The 15,848-nt window shown below is 36.4% G+C and overlaps 1 protein-coding gene across 1 annotated transcript in view; it reads left to right on the forward strand.

Annotated features, from left to right (window-relative positions):
- Positions 1-1,736: 1,736 nt before the first annotated feature.
- The window catches only part of mmp24 (matrix metallopeptidase 24), a 33,811-nt gene continuing 19,699 nt past the window's right edge, over positions 1,737-15,848 (forward strand). Inside the window, exon 1 of the mRNA XM_077197859.1 lies at positions 1,737-2,124. Coding sequence (XP_077053974.1) covers positions 1,999-2,124 — 126 coding nt within the window. The 5' untranslated portion in view covers positions 1,737-1,998. The remainder of the gene's footprint in view (positions 2,125-15,848) is intronic.

Genomic DNA, 15,848 nt, shown 5'->3' on the forward strand with positions numbered 1-15,848 from the left:
AAAAGCTATAGAAGTCTATGTAGTTTCCCCTTTTTTAAACGTGTGTGTGGTTCAGGTAAACCCTACGTTAATGGGATCAGATTTGTTGGCCCCGATGAGGAAACCGGCTTAAAAATCATACTAAATGATGTTTTTTAATCGTAAAAATGCAGATAGTTTTCTGTGAGGGGGTTTGGGAAAGCATTTACAGTTTGTACAGTTTAAAAATCCTTATGTCAATGGAAAGTCCCCATAAAACATGGAAACCCAACATGTGTGTGTCTAACTGCTTTAACACAGCTCCAGATGGAGAGAGTGTTAGAAATCAGGCCTCCCCTGCTGCTCATCTTGGAGCTCTGGCTTCCATCCCGTGGTTGTCACACCGCAGAGAGGAGCATCTCCAGGGCTGGCGTATATGGCTCTGCACACTGTGACCCAGATACACGGCAGCGCACCCAGAACACAACCTGTCTCTCTGACTTCCTATTTCTCGATTCCTCGCTACTGTGTCCCTTCCCTCAGACACAAAGCCTGCTGTGATCCCTGAACAGTGAACACCCGGTGGCCTTTGAGATGTTTGTTAAGATGAACATAATTTACCGCATCACTGCGTCAGATAATCAAGGTTTTTGAACCACCTTTCTTGTTAAACACACTATAACACTGAAGTCCAGTGCAACGATTGACGTTAACCAGCAAATTACACAACATTATTTGTAACTTAGATGAAATGGCTTTAAAATGGCCATGATGAGAGTGAGTTACATGCATTTAATTTGATTTGCATCATATGTCTCAATTTGCACCTTTGCAATATTAAAGAAGAACACAAAGGCTACGGCATTTAAAGTAGCTCTACATATATACATTTTTTTGTAATTAATGTAATTTTTGGTACAGTTCTGTGGTTGTTTAAATCTATTATTTTAAGGGAATCATTTGAAAGTGAAAGTGCTTGTTCAATTGATTTAAAATGAGCTAAAGCAATAACTGCTGAGCATTTTGTCACAACTTAATTTTGTTGTCCTCTTAAATATGTAAAATTGAAGTTTACTTAATTAGCTGCATGTACTTATTTACTCAAATGTTTCTTAACTTAGTGAATTTTACTTTTAAAATAAAAATGTTACTTTAGATAGTGTGCAAAAACATGTCAAATTGCTATTCGTGTATTCCGATGTGGTCCGATTCCCGAACGAATGACTATTATGAACTGATTCTTTATAATGAATCATCGACTTTTGGCGTGGTTACTGAATTCATCTAAACTCAGTAGGCTATACTGTCTAAGTTAGTTTGTGTCCGATTCTGAACGACCAAGCTCTGTTATTGTCATGAGTCTCAGGCTACAGTAAATAAGTGCAATTACTGACATGTTAATTATGAGAACACATAATTAGATGTAGGCTTAAATTAATAAATAATAGATTCCGTCACCACATTTATATACCGATTATTTTGCATTTATGTCTGTGAAAACACACATTTTTAAAATCTAGATTTATTTCTGATTGGCTATGTATTTTTTTAAAAAATCTAAAATTATTTCTCGATTTGGCTGAGTGACTAAATGCAAAAATAAACATTTTTTCTTTATATATTCCTCCCTCAAAGATAATCGTTAAGAGGAATCATAACCCGAAGCGCTATGCTTTTTTTGATAACCAAACTCACTTACCAAATTGGAGGTGATGAGTAAAAGTGTTTAATAAACGATTCGTTAAAACGAACGGTTCAAAAGAACCGACACTCTCAATGACTCGGATTCCGCGCGGCTGTGCGCGCTGACGGTGCTGCGTTCGCTCGAGCGCATCAGCGGCGCAGCATCATTTTAACGCACCACCTTGAGGAGACGCAACACAAAATGGCTTTGCAAATTTAACGCTCGACTGAGAAGAAACTCTCAAAGCACCATCAGGAATATAGGGCTCTCGTTGTTTTTCTGAAATAACAAAGACCATACACAAGAAACAAGCCTGGAAATCAACGTCGGACGGTGGGGGGAATTTGGGGACAGTCATGGCGGGGGTGGGAGCCAGGGGGCGAAAGACGGGACTCCCGGGGTTCTGTTGGAAAACATGCTATTTCCACATTCTCTTCTGGGTCGTGTCTGTTTGTGGAGAAGAGAGGACCTTCATTGTTGAGGTACGTGGAAAGAGACGACATGTCCACCATCCTCACCTCCACTGGCTGCGCGTGAAAGAACCTGTTCCATTGAGCAACACGGATGCGTTATAGCGCACAGCGTTTGGGTAGCTGATGGCCAGGAGAATGAAGTATATATTCAAACGGGTTTATTAGCTGAAGTGGATCAAGCATATAATAAATTAATCATATAGGGATGCATAAATACATAAGTGAAATTAACAACCAAAGCAATTTTTTTACATACGTTTTGATCGTTTTAAACAATTAATAGCTATATAAATAATCACCATTATCACATATACTTGATATTTTAAAATTCGTAGGCTACGTACCATACGGGAGAATTGTAAACAAGCATGATACTACAGGTAAAACAATAACAATGCATCCAAACATCAATATCTGAATACATTTAGCATATTCGAAAACAGAATTATTTCATGTGTATTATATTAATATGTTTGTATTATTCATTAGGATTTGTTATGTTTAAGTCATTATATGTAGTGCAAAAATGCAACAATAACAATACAACCAACCCATACACATGTGAATGAAACCTCATTATTTCTCTCTGCTTCGTTTTGCCTTATATTCGGCCCCAGACAGACATTAAGTGTTTTATGTTAGCTCTTCTTCCTGGAAATAGAGCACACTGAAACCATTATCAGGTTGCCAGTAATTGGATAATTTCATTGCGCCACTCACATGCATTCCCTTATTATACCCTATATATCTTTGTAGGGAGCATCTAGCCTTTATGCTCCGCGCAATGTTAGATATAAGAGATTGAATGACACAACTGGTCCTGTTCAAGATACGTGCATCTTTTTGAGATAAGATAGGACAAAGAGCTTCAGTTAAGATGGAGATTAGCTAGCATAATAATTTTCCTTAAGGGACCCAAGAACTGTTTTGAATGATAGACGTTGCATTTATAGCCACGTAATGCTTTTATTTTGATGTGCAGCTGCTGTTTTTGTGTGTGTTCCAAATATAGGTTCCTCCATAATTGATGGGAAAGGCATGGGATGCTTTTGAGTAGAGAGCCAGAGCTCACAAGAGCAGTTCTCCTGGATTCAGCTTTGTTGTGGCAATAGGTTACTTGGTGAATAGAGCTCTTACCATTTACTCTGTTATGTCACAATATTTAAAGATAAAGTATTTCTTTATGGCATACATTGCTTGCTAAAAGGCTGATTTTCACTGCTATTATGCAAATACAGTGGATTATTTAGATATACAAGGTGCACAAATGTTGTGATTTGCAGCTTGCTATTTTTGTTTTGTGTTAGCAAGTCTTTGTGGATATCAACATGCATGAATCTCCTTTTTAAGAAATAATTCTGTCCTAAACATACTCAAATTTAAAATATGACGATTCTTTGATATTTCGAGAGTTGGTTGTTTCTACCCATTTTCGGTTTCCATGCCAGGAGCGTTTTAACCCTCCGTTTCTTTGTTTCATTCATGAGAGTGACTTATAGCAAGTGCTTCAGCATGATTGCACATAATAGCTACATGCACTGATTCTGTATAATGATTCTTATGGGCACAATTTAGATTGATTCATTACTTACAAAACAGCGTGATCAAATTTCGGGTGTACACAATTATCAGCATACACATTATTTAGCTTCATGACCTCATTTTTAAATTGCAATTCATAACATTTGTGATAGTCCCTAACTTAATTATGGATATACTGGTATATAACAGAAAACAGGCATTTACGTTTTGTTTTCAACTAAAAACCGATTTTTTTTTTCAGCTGGTTATTTACATGACAACAGCGTTTCGGGGGCCTGAAAACGCAAACGTTTGAAAATGGGTTTTTGAAAACGATACCGTTATCACCTTCATGTAAACTACATAAACACAAATTTGTGAAACTGTGACATCATGCGTATTACATGTTCAGTCTATACGTGTCGCCAACTACTGGCCTGGCAGCAGAAAACAGCCTTTTTAGTCATTTTTGCGGATCCATGCACTGGATGGTTTTGACGAACATTGTTGTATGTACGTGAAAATGTACAAAAATGCAAAGGAAAAGCTTTTCCATTTTTAGTACATCATTGTTGTGTAAACGTACCCTTAGAAAAGGTTCCTGTTAGTTATCGAAAACAGAGGGAAAATAGGTTTCGATGTCAGTATGCCATCAAAACGATATAATCTGATCATGATTATCCCGTTAACTGCTCATTCTGTTTTCAGATATTAATCTTTTAAGACTAGACTATGTTATCAGATTAGACCATATTATATAGATTATATCTTCCTATCTCAGCAGGCCACATTCTGCTTCACTAAATAGCTTCAATCATCAGAGAAGCAGTGATTTGGTTGTATTTGCTGTAGTTTGGTTGAGTTGTGCTGAACAAATACCAGCAGTAAAGATGCTTTCTGTAGTACCAGATATGTGTGTCACGAGTTCTGGCCAACCATAAAGAAATGTCTGTTCCTTTACTAAACAAGTTAATGACTAATGAGGAAAATGATAATGGTGATGGAAGTTGGTAAAGATGAAATACCTTACTCTCATGCTCTTAGGCTGTGTTTACTCCTAAGGTCGATCAGATCACAAGTGGACAACGCTAAATACAAGTGTAAACGGGGTCTACAACGTTTTGAGCTTGTCCACTTTAGTCCACTTCCAGAGGTAATCGATAGTCGCATTTGACCGGATTGCCTTCGTAGTGTAAACCCTCATGTTGTCGAATGTGCTCCAACAGCCACAAAAGACCGTCTACTCTCCATCTACTGACCTAATGCGTAAACATTATGGGAAGCCAGACGGGATTTAAACTTTGTCGGCTGAAGACCCAAGTTTAGTTCGAAGATGAAAACCGTACCAAGCACAATGTTTTCTCACCATTCTTTACCATTTCTGACACACCATTTCTGACACACACTCACAGTGTTCGGCTGGTCTCGCGGTTGTCAGAGCAGAAAATACAACTGATGCTCTCCGTATGTTTTTATATAGTCTCCGGGGGGCGCGTTCATATGTAAGTTGTGCAAACTTATTTTGTCCATTATATCGAAAGATCTAAAATAAAAGTCCATACATTTACATAGACCTTCTCCTAAAAAAATCAGGACAGAAGTGGTTGCAAGTGGACAAAAGAGACGGATCAAAACACCAGGTGAAAACGGGAATGTGTGCTTCGTCTACCTGTGATCCCATCGACCAGAACGCATCTTAATTCCAGGTGTAAACAGAGCCTCATAACAGATAATATAATATATAAATATATATATATATATATATATATATATATAATTTATATATTATTATAATATTTATTCATGTTTTGAATAGCTTTTACTTTTATATTTTCAGTGTTTTTATTTAATTTTAGCGTAAGTTTTAATTAAGTAAAAGCTTTAATTAAGTAATTTTGTTACTATTTTTGTATATATATATTTAAACATATTTCCATTCAGCTTCCAAAACATTTTAGTTTTAGCTATTTTAGTACTTCCACTTCCACAAAAAAAAAATAGAAATGGTCGCCTTGGCATTTCAATGAAATAAAATCTATTTTATTGTATAAATGTATATTTTATTTTAATAAAGCTTTATTATCAATAACATTTTTTTTTTAGTTCTTACAATACTTATTTTCTTATGTCAACAATATTGTCTTTGGCTGAAATGAATAAAGTCATATCATACCACGGATACAGTCTATAAAATAACTTCAAACATCAACATGAAGTCCACATTTCCTGATTAATAAAAACATGCCTTGCTTTTTTCATGTTAAATATCCTGTTTCACATGATGAAAGTAAAATGGGTTACAAATGTCATTTCATGTTGACTTTAACAAAGGCTTCGACTCTCGGAGGCGAATTGTGCCGATCGTCTTGACTTGAATCTTAAGTCTCGTTTGGATAAAAAGTTTTTTGTTTAGTTAAAAGCATGTCAGTTATCTTTTCTGAATGTCGTTTGACAAGCAGCGAATGACTTGGTCTGACAGTGATGTCTTAGTGTGCGGTCTCTGTCTGACATTCGTTTTTATGGATGACAGCTGTTATCTGCAAAAGACAGAGTTCACGGGGCAAAGAGAAAGTGGTCTTCATCAGAATATTTTAATCAAAGGCAAACAATACATCACTATTACTATTGCTCACTGACAATAATGTTAAGTGGTAAACTGTGCAATTAATTTTCCTCAGTGATCAGACTTGTTTTATTGCCAGGAAGAACCCAGCAATCGCATAGAAGCAGCTTTCTTGGGTAAGCAGCACTCACCGCTTCTTCAGAAAATGTCAATATCTAGTTTGTAGATGCTGTATTTAAGCGGGCCTGTGATATCGAACTGCTGTCTGCATATTACAGGAATCCCAGCATCTAATCTAATCAAAAAAGGCACAAAAAACAAAACCTAAGCATTTTTGATGTTAACTCATGCTTTGTTTCATACAGGAAGTAGCTTAATAAGGCATAATGGAGCTTTTTGGTCATTTGGTGGTTGAGCTCTATATACAGTCATGCAGGATTTTCAGTCTGATTTAGTTCTGTTCCTGAACTATCAATTGATTTCTCTATTCTGTGTCTAGCCCTGTGCAGATACAAAACCTCCTCACCTTCATGTCACAGACTCTGAGAAGCTGAAACCCGGCGAGGTTAGATTGCCGTCTCCATCTGACAGTTTAATTTTAGCCACAGGAGCAGTTAAGCCCCACCAGTTTGTTGGATTTGAATATAAATGCTCAGCGGTTGCTTCCTGTAGTGAACTGCACACATTTACCGTACAACAAAGACTCGGGACCATTATGAGGAAATTCATTCAGCTTTTAGAAAAGCTTCATTTTTCGAATGGAGATTTGAGGGTGTTTTGGTGGGCCACTAGTTTAGCCGGATTGTGAAGCATTCTTGGTACCTTTATTGGCGTTTCGTTCATTTATAAAGATGTTGGCTTAAGAGTCTTGCTGAGCTCATGAGATTTATTAAAGATCTCTTTGAATGAATTTATAAACAGTCTTTACCTAACCTAAGTCTCTGAGAACCGGACTCCTTGCACTTCTGGAGACTCTGGACACTTAATTCTTCACATTCATTCTTAATTCTTTGGCAGTTAACATGGTTAACAATTGGTCAAATGTACCTGGGAAAAAAAAATATGATCAGAAAATCAACGTGCCTAATAATTCTGCATGCAGTGTATATTTTATTAATTGACTTATGCCTTAATGTTTGTGACTTTGATTCTGAAAAGCTTGTCTACAAGTGTTGCTGTGTCCTAAGCCTATAATCTGCTGAGAACAGTGAAGAGAACAATGACAACAACCACCAACACCTCCTCCTCACACAATGGCTTTAATGCCACACAAATCCCCTAAAATACCTACTTTCATAAAATATTATTTACAGTATTAGACATCTTAAAGACATTTACATCACACTTACAAAGAGGATATTTAAACAATTGTACTTTTTTTGTACATGTACCTGTATAATGGTAATTCCATGGTATTTTCTGAAGTACCTTATTGGTGTACCATGTAAATAATACGGTTTTATACATAAATATGGTTAGTAGCCATACAGTACCATAGTAGTATATGTATAATATATATCAATGTACTCTAGTACTACCATATGTTACCATCATTGTACAATACAAATACTGCTACAGTACTTGTTTTAACGGTTGAAAAATAGAGGATTTTGCTGTGTGTGGATATAGAAATGTAATATTTACTTGCCCTAATTTTTGTCTCTGACTGTGAGATATGTATTTCGCCGTACCCTTTAAGTGATGTTAAAGAATGTAAGAACCTCTGAGTGTGTGAAGTATACACCGAAACACACTTCAGTCTACTGCCGCACGCTGCTCCGGTCCCTAGCTAATCTCATGCGGTGAAGGCAGTGAAAGAACTATTGTTGTGTTATTTTATGTTTGCTTTCTTCCCTCTCGACGGCATTATGGTATTTTTTCTGTTTATTGTAGGATTTAAACACTGTTGTCTTTATGAAATTTTCTGTTTTCTGTTGTAGAAGCTGTAGTGTTCGTTAGTTATATGCTAGTATGTGGTGAGAGAAAGCAGTTCTCGCTTTGTCAATTTGTGCAATTGATGCAGGGAATTAAATAAGGATGACACAGTTTCCTCTCATAAAAGTCTAATTCGTCCTGAATATGTCTCTTCAGGAGACCACATGCTGAGGGAGAAAAAAAGTATGTGTGTGTGGGGGGGGGGGGGTGGGAGATCACAAGGCCAGAGAAAAACCTAATTAGTTCTCACAAATCCTGTGCTAGTATCACCACTTGAATTGAAATTGAATGGTGCATTGCCTGTGTTGTGCTATTTTAGCAATTCTGGTGGGCTGTGCTGTTTATGTTATGTGGTGTGTTGACTTGTCAGGTTCCTCATACCTCGGGACAAGCATCATGATTACTAGCGCTCAAAGTGTGAAGAGTTTGAACAAGCACTATCCTTACATTTTAATTTCATAAATAGCTGTGCATCCACCCAGAACACATTAACAATTTCATGGCAATGTGCTAAAAAAACAAAATCTCTAGCTCACACTAACAACATAGTGATGTGCAGTTTTGCACAGGAGTTTTCACATTTTGTAAAAAGTACAAAATTTAGTTTATTTAGTACTGTTACAGTCATTATTCATGTAAAATGCTTGACTGTAATGGCTGCTCTTTTGAAAAAGAAGTGTGCTTAATCGTATTTAATGTGCACTTGTGTACTTCAAAAGTACACTAAAAGTATATTTTCAGAAAAACTGTACTTGGAGATAAGATAATATTAATGAAATAAAAGGCCACTTAAGTGTACTTATTTTTACTGTGAACTGTGTTTCTTAACACCTCTTTAAAAAAGTGCACTTTTTAGTAATTTCCAATTAAAAGTTTTTCTTTAAAGTACATTTTAAATCACATACACTTATTTTGAGGTGTTGACTAACATACTGTACTAAAGCACATGTAAAGTATTTGATTATAATTTTAACTGTACTAGTGTGTTATTCAATAACACATTTAAAGTTAATATATTTTAAAGAATATTTTAGTTTATCATAAATGCCTGTCAATACATTCACTACTAAAGCACTACTTTAACCATTTTTCAAAGACAATATAAGTAATTATGGAATTACATATAAAGATGTACTTAAGTCCTACTTAAGTTGGTCAAAATAAGCACTAATTGCATTTAATATAAATTGTTTTTGCAACTAACATGCAATTAGGTGTCCCAAAACATTACATTCAGTTTGAACTTAAGTATATTCCTAAAGTATATTATTTCTGTAATAAATACTCTTTGATAAAGTATGCTGATACTTGTTTTTCATAAGGATGTTGTTTATGATATGTGGTTAACTGGGTTGCCTGCATTAGATGCAACTAATGATGGATTTTAGACTATTATGGCTACATACCTGTAATAATTGTTACTGCATTGCTAATTATTATGGTGTTTAAAGCATGTGAATCATATTTTTTTGGGTCGAACACGTACACAAACAGCAGCTCTCCTCTCGGTCTTTGTCTGAGCTCCCCTCCCCCACGTCTCCATCTACTGTACGCTCTCATCTTCCTCTCTCTATTCGCTCTACCTCTCCCCCTCCCCGTCGATATCTTCGTCTCTCTCCTCTGTCTTGCTCTGTTTGTCTCGATGCCACTGCCTTGTCTTTTTGTTCTTCGTTGTCTCCATCTCTGTCCGTTTCCCTCTCCAGTACTGTCCTTATCGTTATTTGTCTGGCCCTTTGGCCACTTGTATACATAGAACAATTCGGAAAGGACAGGAAGTGATGGGAAAAGAGGGTCGGGAAATGATGCGAGTCAGACCTGAACTCATGTTCAATGTGTTAGCTCACTGCCAGGCCATGTAGCACTATTGTTATGTTTTATAGAAGCCAGACATTATCACATTAAATATATGATGACATTAAATATTAACCAAAATAAGAAATATTACTATTGTAGTATTTTCTTTTTTTCATTTTCAAACATTAAACCATCAAGCTTTTATTTAGGCAGAAAACAGTCAGTAAGCACTTCTTCCCGTTACAAATTTGGGAAGATGGTTGGCACATATTACATTTTCAATTGCACGTTATAAAATACTTAAATTTATAGCAAATGCAGATATGAGTTCATGCAATTTCTGTGAACTGAGCCGCTTTGAGACACTGCAAACACCAAATCATGAAATGATTCTTGTAATGCTTGTAAATGAACAGTGCCGCGCTTCACTCTGAAACACGCATATATTTACTAAATTCAATTGCAGCCTTTGCGATCTGATAATCTCTCTTAGCCATATCGTGATTATGTTTTGTATTTTGATTAATTGTGCAGCCCTAACCACTAGACTCATAGCCGTAATTTGCGGGTGGGACGGGTGGGACAAGTCCCCATCACTTTTTGCCAGGGTCGATTGTGTCCCCACCACTTTTGAAACATCTCGCGCCACGGATGTACCAATACAAATTAATAAAACATCTCCAGTAAACTCTAGTAGGGCATTCATTTTGTTCGTTTGTTAAATAAGAGGCGATCTAGTGCTGAAATGTGTTGTTTTTGAAATCAAGTGACCAAAGTGCTCATTGCCGCTGCTATCAGTGGCGCAGATACAGTGTTCTGTTGTGGCTCGCGCACAGTCTTCACACGGACGCGCGCTTCAATCCTTTGAGGAGAGACTCTCTATTTGTCACGGTGAAATCACAAAACATAATGCACAAAAAAACGTGTCCTTGCTTATACAGCCACTAATAAACAATCGGTTTTGATGAGGAAAAAAAAACTATTCTACTTAGTGCGGATTAGAACCCAGAACCTCTGACGCGCTTGGCAAAAGTTTTGCCACTGGACCATTAAAGTACATGGAGATAATAGTATGATCTATGTATTGTATTTATTCACGTGAAAATTCTCGCCACTTTAGATATTAGATCTCATTAAACGACAAATTAAACACAATGTACTATACTATTAAACACACACACACACGTACACACCTGTCCCACCCACTTTTTAAAACAAAGTTAAGCCACTGACTAGACTACAGTATAATTAAAAAACGATTGTATCTTTTTTTAACTTTTTCTCCGCTTTTATCTATTGAACAATACAGAAAGAATGGGAAATGCAGGGATAAGATAAGGAAACAGGAAATGACATGAGCCAGACTCAAACGTATGCTTTCTTCATGAGCACCATGGCTCAATGTATCTTCTCACTCCTCCTCTATTCTATTGGTCAGGCGGTATCGGGGTACCGCTGCGAGGAACAGATCCTTTATTGATTCTAGTGATGATGTGACATGCGGTTTCTCTCTGAAACACAAGATATGAAGAGTCATGAAGCAATGCCACCCAATCAATGCCCACAATTCCTCAAACGAAAAGCACACACCGTCCTCTCGACTCCTTTTGTAACTCCCTACTCATTAGCACTCGTTTATGAGAAAGGTGAGTCAATATGACCTGAACATCTTATGTTTCAAAGATGCCTATTTTCATGGGCTGTGATCACAATTTTACAGCCGGTAATAATATCAAAGTGAAACTGCAGTAACTGCATGCTACTGTATCTGCTCTGTAATATTCTGTATAATGCTGCTCAAAGCATCCACATGTTTTTATCAATGCACCCCATAATTTGAGTTTGATCTCAGCAGTTTATGTGGCACATTTCAGCATCGATTGTTTTGTGATCAGGGATGGGTAGCAATGGCAGATTAGTCAACTACAGATTAGTCCAAACTTTTGTGTGCGTGTGTGTGTGTGTTTCAGGAATCCCCTAAGTTATGAGGACAAAGTGTCCCCTCAAAGGTGACATTATCCCAAATCCTTGTCCTTGTGGGGATATTTTTTGGTCCCCATGAGGAAAACAGCTTGTAAATCATACTAAGTGGTGCTTTTTGAAAATGTACAAATGCAGAACGTTTTCCGTGATGGGTAGGTTTAGGGGTAGGGTTAATGTTAGGGGATAGAATATACAGTTTGTACAGTATAAAAATCATTATGTCTATGGAAAGTCCCCATAAAACAAGAAAATGTTGAAAATGGTTATAAAAAAAAATCTTTTGGCTCACAAAAATATACATTTTAGGAGATGGATTAATGATTGATTCTTCTAGAGTCAGATTGTTTATTTGAGGTAAAACACGTGAAACTTTACACAGATTTCATTACAGCAAATATCACGATGAGGTAATCAGACGTTATTTGAGCTCTGCACAGTCTCGCTGGCAAATATTGTGCTGTTTCAGCAGAACAATCCAATGTAATCTGAGTCAGACTTCTTAATCTTAACCTTATACTGTTTATCAGTGTTAAACAGTATTTCATTGTGTGTGCCATAAGAACAGAACAAAATCGGATAACACTTTATTCTGATAGTCCACTTTAGAATGAGAGTTAGTTGACATGTAGTTGCAAAGTTACTTCTAGTTAGTAGACCGTCTCCAGAATATCTTGTCTCATTGACTTCCATTGTAAGAGCATTACACTACATGCACTTTACTTATAGTTTTTACAAACTGAGGGATGCGTTGGCGTTATTTTCGGTGGTAATCGACTGCATGTCACACATGCTGTACATAGAGCTTAACTTGTTTTGAACCCAAAACTTTGCTCTAGGCATTATTTTCCACCGAATCCTAAACAAAGATGAAGATGTTACTGAGGTGTGTTTCTACTCGAAATTCATCCGATCTGTTTAGACTTTGTTTGGAGAGCACATGGAAGACAGGACATTGCTCATCAAGGTAGAATATCATCATCGCATGCCACCTGGCAGAGAGGACGAAAGGACTTCGAGTTTCAGGGCCAGCTGTTCAAACAAAAAGAAAGACATCCAGTGCTGTGTTAGGAATGGAGTACTAGCTCACTGTATATCATGTATATTGTACTGTATAAATACTATATTTTAAAGAATACAATTTGCAATGATTTTCAACAGTAGCTATATTGCTGTAAGTGACATGATCTAATCACATTAGATGTTTAATTTAGCCAGTGGCAGTTAAAACTTTTGATTAACAGTCCAATCATAGACTACATAAAGAGTTTCATCACACTAGAAATGGAAGTGAAGCGAGTGCATTGCATTGTGGGATGCAGGATGCGGCACAGTGTACTCCACTGGAGCACCACACATATCGGCAAATGTAATTATTCATCTAATTACAATAATGAGTAATTGCATGCATGTTTGCTTACCATGCATATTATAAATATTTTAAGGGCTAAATAGGAAGAGTAGTTTGTATGCATGCAATTCTAAACTTATAACCCTGGACTACAGTAGTGGCCAAAAGTCATGCTCGGAGGGGATATTTGTTTTAAAAGACCCTACAAGTTTGATTAAACCATCAAAATATGCGGAAAATCTTTTACATTTTTAAGTATTTTAAATATGAGGGAAGGTCATAGGTAGTTAAGGTATTTATCTGACAAAATTACTTGGCAAAAAAAGAGAACAGCTACAGGTTTTATTTTACTATGGAAAAAGAAATGCTAAAAGCTCACAGGAAAAAGCATACATTGACAACAACATAATCAGTTATTAATGTTTCGTTGGTTCTTGCTGGTTTTTGCATGTGCTCATAATGTTTTTGTATGACAGCCTCGCCAAACATTGTCTGTACAATTTGGCATGTATAATTGTGTCTTTAACAATGTTTTTATAATATTTGAATAAAGGGTGAAGATGTCAATTTTCCTAGGCTCGATATCAATTTCGACCACTACTGTATTATTGACAATTTTCCTGTTTAAAAAAAAATCAGAGATCAGACAATAAATAACATCTGGTTTCAGAATTATATTACCGGTGCTTGGTTAAACAAGTGTGTGGTTAGAGAGGGTTCACTCTGAAGATTTTAATTTGTTCCCCCTCATGCTGTTCAAACCTGTATGACTTTGTTCTATGGAGTATTAAAAGGAGAAATGATGGAGAATGTATTGACCACTCCAGAATGACACATTAAAAGTCATGTGGGTCACTTTAAAGGTGCTTCTTTGGAGATTGACAACTTGTAAATTGTATCCCCATTAACCTTTGTTGTAGAGTAGTGACAAAAGAACAGAGTTTCTCTGTTGATGTTCCACAGAAGAAAACAGAAGTCGCACAGGTTTGAAATGACACGAGGGTGAGTCCCTTTATTTGATTATCCGTCCATGACGTCAATGCAGTTCAGAAGAACAATTTATCATTTATATTTCCCGAGAAATGTGGATTTCCGACTTTGAACTGAATTCCACCGAATCCCTCAAAGTGCCGGAACAGAAATAGTCCTGCAGCTCAAATAAGGCTTATTATTCACGGAGCTGAACTGCCACAGTCTTTTGTGTTCTTCAGATCTCACAGCCTTCATTGATTTATCAAAGTGGATGAGACATGTATAGTTAGATCTAGCGCTGGTTTCAGACTTCACTGTATGCCATGCTATAATGACGGCACCAGTAAGAGCATTGGTGAATTATTTAATGGGTACGATTTCCCAGGGGGCCGTGCAGAGCCTCTGTAACCATGGAGGCTGATGCCAGCCATGTACTCGCTGATACAATGTGAAGTTTGCATTTCAGCATTTGGAATATGCAAAACAATGTTATCGTTATATGATTGTGCATTATTTGATATGTAGAGAGGCTTTATCATTGCATTTGACAAGTTAAGAGTATGATAAGCTAGTGTTGGTTTAATTTTTTTAACTTAAATTATATATTACAGAACTAGATTTATAATATACATAATTGGTGCACTTCCATGGAAAATTTTGGCACAATACTATAGTTTTTCCTAGGGATTTTTGGTTTGTTTTTTGGGAGTTGCTAATGAAAACTGATTATGGCTATCAAAAGATTTCAGAAAAATTACATTGCTCTTTGCAGTTATTTTTTATATATTTCTAGTATACACTGCCTGGTGAAAAAAAAGTCACTGTTTGGATTTAAACAGGCAAATGCTTAAGAGTTAATGATTGGATTATTATTGCAGTGATTATTATGTTTATTATGATTATTACAGAGTGCTTGACTCTTGCATTTTCAATACAAGACCTTGACCAAAAATTGATGTGCCTCTTTATGGAAATAAATGTTGTGATGTTTTTCCATCAAGAGGTGCATCAATTTTTGGTCAAGATCTTGTATTGACAATGCAAGAGTCCAGCACTCTGTAAAGTCTCCTCCAGCACATCCCAAAGGCCTTTAATGAATTTAAGGTCTGGACTCAGAGTTGCCAATTCATGTGTGAGAAAAAATTCTTCATGCTCCCTCAAATCCTGATGAATCTTTGCATTATCATCTTGGAATATGACCATCATGTGTCTGTTTAAGAAATATATATAATATTCACTGCAATAATGATCAAATCATATACTCTTAGTCTTAAGTATTTGCCTATTTAAATCTAAACAGCGTTTTGTTTTGTTTTGTTTTTTGGCCAGGCTGTGTATATTACAATATTGGCATCAGTATTTAATCCCCTTTAGTCAAGGTTATTTTTTCGATTCATTAAGATACTATTATTCTTACTTGCTTGAGTCATAAGAGTCGACCTTTAAATCACTCTGATGTTCTGTTCTCTAGATATGACACACATCCCTCCCATCTTCTTTGCCTGTTTTATAGTATACATTTATATTACAATGACGTTTGGTTATGTAGTACGGACAAAATTTTGATAGGGCAATATATTGTTGTCCTTCTCCGTGCGATACGAGAATCGTTACACT

The sequence above is a fragment of the Siphateles boraxobius genome, unplaced genomic scaffold (genome assembly GCF_051911475.1).
Source record: "Siphateles boraxobius isolate OS27281-9 unplaced genomic scaffold, OSU_SipBor_1 41, whole genome shotgun sequence".
NCBI lineage: Eukaryota > Metazoa > Chordata > Actinopteri > Cypriniformes > Leuciscidae > Siphateles > Siphateles boraxobius.